The sequence below is a fragment of the Orcinus orca genome, chromosome 1, assembly GCF_937001465.1.
Source record: "Orcinus orca chromosome 1, mOrcOrc1.1, whole genome shotgun sequence".
Classification (NCBI taxonomy): domain Eukaryota; kingdom Metazoa; phylum Chordata; class Mammalia; order Artiodactyla; family Delphinidae; genus Orcinus; species Orcinus orca.
The window spans coordinates 101,170,246-101,178,562 of record NC_064559.1 but is presented as its reverse complement, the minus strand read 5'-3'; the positions used below and the strand labels follow the sequence as shown (position 1 = coordinate 101,178,562).

Sequence of the window (8,317 nt, the reverse complement as noted above, 5' to 3'; positions counted from 1 at the left end):
GCTCCTCCCTCTCGGCTCCTCCCTGCGCGGGGCAAACTGGGAAGAGTAGTTCTGCATTGGTCCCGAGCCTACAAACGCGAAGGGGCGAGGGATTAAAGAGAGGAAAGGAAAAGGGAGGAAAGGGAAGGGGTGGAGACAGGGAAGGGGTGGAGACAGGGAAGGAAGCAGGAAGAGACAAGAGGAAAAATTTGGTCATCTTCAGGGAAGGGAACTAGAGGGGCCTGAATGTAAACAGTGAGATCAGGGATATTCAAACAGCCCTAAACATCTGGGAGTCAGGCCCTCTCAGACTTGCCATGTGCCCACCCCTTTCCCAAGACAAATGAATCAGATACCGTACAGATGTGTAGAAACTTGTTTTATTTGGGTAACATGTCCCAAAACAGGTCAGTTAGTAAAATAGATTCTAGAATATATGGCCCTATGCACAGCCCTCCCGCCCCAAAAAATAACCCTGGGGGCGAGCCTTCCCCTTCCCCCTTGGGATCCTCTGGTATAAAAAAGTTTTGGCATCTCAGTGTTTATCATCTAGGCACGGGGCACCATGTCCATTTTCAGTATTCCTAGGGTACAGCAGTAGTGGGGGACGGTAGCTCTGCCAACCTGCCCCCCACCCCACCTCAGCAAACATTTCTGTCCCACCCCACAATCTGGGACCAAAACAAAGAGCAAGCAGACCCCTTCCACTGAGGTGCTGGGCAGGGCTCAGTGCCATCACTTGTGCTTTGAGAAAGTGGGAGGGGATTTATTTGGCACTTTAAAAATACAGGAGTGACCAGGGCTGGAGAAGCCAGAGAAGGTACCAAAACTGGCAGGAAGATGCCATTTGGCAATAGTCCCCTGGGAGAAGGGAAGAGGAAGATAGATATGAAAGTAGGAGCTAAGAAAAGTTGGAGGGGTCCACTCCAAGTGACAGAGGGCTGAAATGGGCTAGAACCAACAGGACTGCTGACTCTGGGCCTATGCCCTCTCTATACCTCTATCCCACAGCAGCTGGGTACCCACCTCTGGCCTCCCAACTACCAGCTTGTCCCTATGTGTAGTGCCTGATCCCTGATACCAGCACTCAGTGTCTTCCCCAATACTAATGTCCCTTGATCATGTCTCTAGTGACTTGACCATCTTTTGTCCCTTGGGCCTGGGGGCCAGGCTCTTGTCTGCCCACTTCCCTCTCATTGGCCAAATAGTGCCAAAGGCTCCATCCTTACCTCCCAGAGAACTCTTTGGTCCTCAGTACCTCCCTTCCCCACTCCTTCCTATTCCCCACACACTGGGAGAGGGGGAGGAAGGTCAAGGGCACGTGATACCCAACCTCCCGTGCGTATCTTGGAGCCCCCTAGACTTGGATAAAGAGCAGGCCAGTGAGCAGGGCAAAGCCTCCTAGGAGCAGAATGACCTTGAGGATTCTCTGCTCAGAAGTGGCCAGCTCCTGGGGCAGGATTTCCAGGAAGGTGATATAGAGAAAGGTGCCAGCCGCCATGCCCTCCAGCACAGACTGAGCCAGCTGGTGCAGTGGCCCTGCTGACTCTGCCAGAGCTGCACCCAGTCCAATGCCCAGGGGTGTCATGCATGAGAAGAGGATCCCACAGCCAGCCACAACCTGTGCTCGCAGGTGGCTCTGCAGCAGCCGCAGGGATAAGCTGACTGCCAGGATACCCTTGTGGAGCAGCAAAGCCAGGCACAACTCCATGGCCCGAGCCCGGTCTCGCTGCAGCCCCACTGCCAGTCCCTCAAACACTGAATGCAGGGCCAGGGAGAAGACCAGTACACAGGCACGTAGGGCTGAGGGGGCTGCCGGGGCTCCACCTGCCTGTGGGACCTCTGGTCTGTCATTCCAGTGCTGCAGCCCACCATTCGCTGTTCCCAGCAAAGCCCTCATGTCCTCTCGAGGCGGTGGCCCCGACTGTTCCTTGTAAGCCATCGTGATCTGCTCCATCACCAGGACCAGGAAGAAGCCCATGGCCAGGATGAACTCTTGTAGGGGGAACTGGAGCTGTGGGCAAAGGGGACAGCGTGGACTTCAGGAGACAGGCCAAGAATGGGGAGGAAGAGTCAGATGCAGAGTTTAGTGGAGTCCCAGTTACACAGACCTGAGTTCCCACACACAGAGCCACTCTCAGTTACACAAAAATATAGTCACTTGGTGCCATAGATACCATACAGATTATGGTGTCACTCCCAGTGTTACATGTAGATCATGGTTTCTCAACTTTAGTACTATTAACATTTCGGATTGGATAATTCTTTGATGTAGAGGGCTGTCCTGTGCACTGTAGGATGTTTAGCAGCATCCCTAGCCTATACCCATTAGATGCCAGTTAGCAAGCCCTCCTTCCCTGAGTTGGGACAACCAAAAAGTCTCCAGACATTATCGAATGTTTTCTGGGGAGGTGGGGGTGAGGGTGGGAGGATGACAGGGGTGGGCAAAACCACCCCCAGCTGAAAGTCACTGAGGTAGATGGACACAAAGTGTCACATGTAGGCCACACATTGGCCCACTTTCCCAAATGCTCACACACAGAGCCACATACTGTCATGGGGACAATCAGGCTTACACACAGTCACACAGAGACACAAGTCACTCAGTCACAGACGAACAGTTACATTCAGTGTTACTTCTTCACTTCCTCCAACTGTCTCAGTTTTTCCAATAAGACTGTCCTATGCCTTGGACTTAATCTTCCCCACATCCTACTTCTTTGAGTTATGTAGCCTTTTGGTCAGCAACACCGGGTCCCTGGAAATTGCCTCCTACCTGTCCCAGGCCTGTAGGGACCTCTATCTCCAGCCCTTCAGGAAAGGGTGAAGGGTGAAGATGATTCTTGGAGGGCTATTAACTTCCTGGAGGCTGAAACTAGAGAAACCTTACAGATAGGTCACACACCTGGTAATAGGGTTCCTCACACTGTCACAAAGGGCACATAGGGGTCACATAGGGACTGAGAGGGTGAGAACCTATAGAAAGAGTTATGCTCTATGACTAAAAATCACAGCTCATGGGGTCACAAGCCAAGAGCCTTCCATACAGTTGTGGAGTGACACATGGACAGATCCATACAAACCACCGCTCCCAGAGGTATGTGATTGAACACCACATACAAAGGGTCACATGCAGATGACCGGGGCTCACCGTCACATGAAGGGCTGCCAGGGCCTCATCTATGGCAGCCAGGTAGTCAGGCAGCAGGTCCAGGAGACATGTGGCCAGAAAGACACCACCCGCAAAGCAGCTTACCAGACTCAGGGCTTTTTGGCGGGAGGCTGGGCAGGAGTGGAGCACAGAAGGGAATGAGCAAATGAGCCCCACTACCCAACCTAAGCAATAGTCACTCTTGCCGTCCCCTCTTAGGTCACCTTCCTTAGCCCCAGAGCCTTCCCTCCTCCAAGCGTCCATGGCAGCAGGGAAAAGGAGAGGCTTACCTGAGGCTTCAGGGTTAGCGCCGGGCCGGCGCAGCACACAGATGGGCACCAGACTGCAGATGAGAGTGAGTACCAGCAACAACACCAGGGCCCCCAACTTCACCTCCAGTCCCATGGGCACTGGGGGCTCCGAGGCTGCTGCCTCGGGGCGCCACACCAGGAGCTCTGGCTCTCCCCAGGGCCCCATGGCGGCTGTGGTAGCTCCAATGACTCTCAGACCTAGGAAGACAGGGTGAGTGGGGGAGTGGTCACAAGGGAAATATGGGGCCAAGGAAAGGGGAAGGCTGGTAAGCAGAACGCAGCTCCCTCACCCCAGCCACTCTGTGACCTTCCCTATCCCAGTGTGACTCATCCACTCCTGTACTGGGAATATCACTCTTTCCCCTCAGACTTTATCCCTTTCAAGTGACTTTTTCAAGTGACTCATTCAGGGACCTAGCAAGGGGGAAACTGAGGCATGAGGACTGTGTGGATATCTCATTACCCTTTCACGCGGAGCTCCCAGAAAACTAGAGAGCTGGGGTCCTCTAAGCAAAGGAGAAGTCAAGCCTCCTTTCCAGGAAGGAATGGATGAAGCGAAGAGGGTTCAGGAAGAGATGTCATGGGTAGCTTCGTGGACCACCTGAACAGGGAGAGCTGGGGTGCTCTCCCGCTCCCATTTCCCCAGCGCCATCCCCCCGAGAGCAGAGAGCGACCGTTTCAGGCCACAGGCTGGGATGTCGGGGCAAATGACCAAAGAGGGGCCCTAGGCGTCTGGGGTCCCGGGACGGGCTGACCCAACAACTGAGGGCGGTGTCTGGAAGTCCGGGCTCCGGGAGGCGGGGTTTGAGGCCGCCAGCGTGCCGGGAAGCTGAAGAAGAACGTGAGAGCCCGGACTCCAGCTCGTAGGCCCCGAGAAGCCTGGGCGGCCGACCCAGATCCCGCTCTCTGGGATCCCGCACTCACCTCTCGAGGGTCTCACTACAAGGCACCCGCTCTGTTCCGGCCTCCAGTCGGGAATTCCCGCCCCCTCCCCATCGTTTACCCCTCCCCCCGCAGCCGCGGCGTACCGACCCCCCCAGTAGCCAATAACAGCGCCCAGAGGGCGGGGCCATACTGGGAGTGACGTGAGCTAGGAGCAATCAGAGACCAGCAGCCAGAGCCCGGCTGAGCCGAAGACAACCGGGGCGGGGCAAGGGAAAGGAATTCGGAGAGCACCTAGGGGCTGAGGGGTTGAGGGGCTGAGGGCCTGGGACGCTGTGGTGGAGGTCTGACCAGCGAACGTGGCCGGTCAACGAAGGCTTCCGATCCTTTGAAGATTCTAAAAGAGGAAGCTAGAAACCCCGCGGTCAAGGCTGGTGCGCCATACGCAACCCCCGCATTCCCAAGTCTTCCGCCTCCCACATCTCTGAGGATATCTGCCTGGTCTTGGGCCGAAGTCTTCCTATCTCTCTTAGAAGATTCTAAGATCCCCTTCTGGGCACCTGGGCACCAAAGGGAAAGCATTCCCTTCTTAGGACTGACTTTCTTGCTTGACTCCCTCGCCAGCACCCACAAGGAAGAAAAAGGACAAGGAAGAATTGGAAAAGGGGAATAGCAAAGTGAGAGTATTTCTTGAAAAGCAACCCTTCTTGAACTACCAATGGCCGGAGCTGACTTCTCTGCACCTTCTGCCTGCAAGTGGGTAAAAAAGTGGCGGGACCCTTCTCAGAGGTTGCTGAAACCCCACTCAGTGAGGAGCTTCTCTCGGCACACTCCAGCTTATCACCCTTACCGTGCCTCGAGGCATCTGGCCAGGGTTCTCTCCAGTCTCATCTGGAACTCTCCAACTTCTCTCCCTCCAGCCCTGTGGGCCTCCTTTCTGTTTTCTGTTCTTTGAATGAACCAGGGTATTTTCGACTCTGGACCTTCACTGCTTCCTTAGCCTGGATACTCTTGGCCCACATCACTGTGCTATCCGAATCCTCTTCTAGTTTCATGGGAGGGTAGGGTGCAAAGGAGGAAAATGAAGGGGGGGGTCAGTCTATTTTTTTTTGCAAATGTGAAAAGGCCTCACCTAAAGAAGGGACATGGTGATGCCTCTGAGAAGGCTCTGGAAATGCAGGCCAGCAACTTCCTTAAGAAAAGGGAATATCAGGACTTCTTGGTGGAGGGGGTCTAGGAGAAAAGAATCATACAGGATTCTAAGATCAGGATGTAAGTGAAATGTGGTATTGGTGTCCTGTCACTTAATGAAAGTATCGTTGCTGTTCCAAGCTCTTCATTAAAAGATAAAAATTACTGGGACTTCCCTGGTGGTCCAGTGGGTAAGACTGCACATTCCCAATACAGGGGGCCCAGGTTCGATCCCTGGTCGGGGAACTAAGATCCCACATGCTGCGGGGCAACTAAGCCCACGTGCCACAACTACTGAGCCCACACGCTCTGGAGCCCACACGCTGCAACTAGAGAAGCCCATGTGCCACAACAAAAGATCCCGCCTGCCACAACTAAGACCCGACACAGCCAAATTAAAAAAAAAAAAAAAAAAAAAAAGTCCGGGGCTTCCCTGGTGGTGCAGTGGTTGAGAATCTGCCTGCCAATGCAGGGGACATGGGTTCGAGCCCTGGTCTGGGAAGATCCCACATGCCGCGGAGCAACTAGGCCTGTGAGCCACAACTACCGAGCCTGTGCATCTGGAGCTTGTACTCCGCAACAAGAGAGGCCGCGACAGTGAGAGGCCCGCACACCGTGATGAAGAGTGGCCCCCGCTCACTGCAACTAGAGAAAGCCCTCGCACAGAAACGAAGACCCAACACAGCCAAAAATAAATAAATAAATAAATATTAAAGAAAAGTCCGTATATCGCAACTAAGAAGCCCACATGCCACAACTATAAGCCCACATGACCCAGCAAAGATCCCATGTGCCGCAACTATGACCCAGCTCAGCCAAAATAAATAAATATTTTAAAATAAAAAAGATAAAAATTACTATTAGGGAAAACTCCAGATTATTCAAGGGAATAATATGCATGCACTGGTTTGTCTGTCACAAATTATGCTTTCAAGATTACTGTTAATTAGTAAATTAACAAGGAATCATGGACTGGGAGTCAGGACACTTGGGTTCTAGTCCCAGCTCTACCTTAATTGATGTGTGATCTTAGGCAAGTCATTTTCCCTCTCAGGAGCTTGATAAATCAGGTGGAAGAGGGAAGTTAGACTAGCAGATGATGCCAGAGTTTCCATCCAGTTCTAACAGAGGCTGAGAGCAGTCAGCCCTCCCTATTCACAGATGCGGAACTGCTACCACGAATACAGAGGGCTGCCTGTACTACATCATTTTACTTAAGGGACTTGAACATTTGAGGACTTTGGTGTCCGAGGGGGATCTTGGAACCTATCCCCCACAGATAAGCAGGGATGACTGTATATCTTCCACTTAATCATCTCTACACATGCAGCCTGCAGGAAGCCCTTTGAAAACTTTCTTCCTCTAGGAAAGATCTCAGCAAGGACAGCTCCGCTTTCCTTAGAGCTCTGCATGAATCTAGGAAGCCTGCTTTGTCTCCTCACTACTTGAGCAAGATGCGGGGAGATGAGCAGGAAAGCCAGAGTGGGAAAATTTGAGAAAGCCCCAGCAAGGTAGCTTCGTATAGTGCAAAGAATATGGGCTCAGGCATCCAAATCTTGGTTCAGCTACTTACAAAGTGTGAATGAAAAATGTTGCCTGCCATGTGAGTAAACAAAGGATGTTGCAGCCATCAAGCCACTACAGGCGCCTGGTAAGCCCAGAGAGAACTCAGGATGGATAGGAATGGGCTGCCCTGCTGCCAGGCCCTCAGCCACTGCAGCCACCTCCAAAGGTGTGCCCTGAGGGACTTGGGATGGGATAGAACAGGAAACTGGCCCTAGAGAGCTAAGGTGTAAATCAAAGGAATAATTTCAGTGAGCCCAAGCTCTTACATTTTCCCATACATAGAGTGCTAACTTCATTAACTTGAGATATCTGGTTTTCTTTAATTAATAATAATCCTTTGATGTTCCTAATACCTGGTCTTTGTTGCAAAAACTGCTGTATATCCTGGTTCCTCCCTTACCTCTTTGGAGCAGTCCCTTAGAGCCATCTGAGAGGCTGCCTCCCAGGCTTGAAGTCCTCAGAAAGACTGCCAAATAAAACAAAATTCTCAACTTTTAGGTTGTGCAATGTTTTTCAGTCAACAAGAGTAATCTTGAGAAAGTTACTTAACTTCTTTCTGCCAGCTGTGAGTTGTTATGAGAATTGTATGAGTAACATGAAAATACCTGACCATATATCAGTTACTTAATAAATATTATATCCTGTTCTTGTCTTCACCCTCAGCTCATTTAAATTTTCACGGGAAGAATACCAGTTTGAACTCTGGATCAACCCAAATTTTTGTGCTTTATTCACTCAGCTATCCTTTATTTGAAGTACTGATGGGGAGGCAGGCAGATGAAAAATCATACCTATATCAGTATTATCCTATATCCATTATTTTATTTAAAGTGAATTCCTGGGTCATCAGTCTCTGGACCAAGGCAAAATGCCCTGAGTTTCGGTATTACTACATTCTAGTCACGTATCTGTCTTCTCATTGGTAAAGTTAGTAAAACATTACCTGCCCTGTCTACCTCAGCGCTGTTGTGTATTAAATGAGGAACAATGCTTACAAAAAACATTTTGTAAACTATACAAATGCAGGACACATATTGCATATTGTCGTTGGTAATCATACGCAAAAAATAAGTCATTCCCAAACCAAATCCGAATGATTTTTTAACCTCTTGCAGTTTTCTAGGCCCTTGTCCCTCCGTTAGTTAACAGAGAGTCCTGTGAGTGTGCGTATATAAGTGCTGTTCTTTATCAGTAGCATAATGCATGGATTACGGATTTGGACAACCTGCGATTGCGC

The 8,317-nt window shown here is 51.1% G+C and overlaps 1 protein-coding gene across 3 annotated transcripts; it reads right to left on the bottom strand.

Annotated features, from left to right (window-relative positions):
• Positions 1-343: 343 nt before the first annotated feature.
• Positions 344-5,195, bottom strand: SLC39A1 (solute carrier family 39 member 1). 3 transcript variants are annotated; one of them, XM_033414462.2, is made up of 4 exons: positions 5,174-5,195; positions 3,421-3,639; positions 3,131-3,261; positions 344-1,993 (listed from the first exon to the last, which is right to left on the bottom strand). In XM_033414462.2, the coding sequence occupies exons 2-4, from the start codon at positions 3,605-3,607 to the stop codon at positions 1,337-1,339; spliced, it is 975 nt and encodes a 324-aa protein (XP_033270353.1). In that variant the 5' UTR covers positions 3,608-3,639; positions 5,174-5,195; the 3' UTR covers positions 344-1,336. The 3 variants fall into 3 exon arrangements, with proteins under 3 accessions (XP_033270353.1, XP_004284743.1, XP_033270352.1); XM_004284695.4 differs by lacking the exon at positions 5,174-5,195 and adding an exon at positions 4,366-4,470; XM_033414461.2 differs by lacking the exon at positions 5,174-5,195 and adding an exon at positions 3,905-4,312.
• Between the last annotated feature and the right edge of the window lie 3,122 nt (positions 5,196-8,317).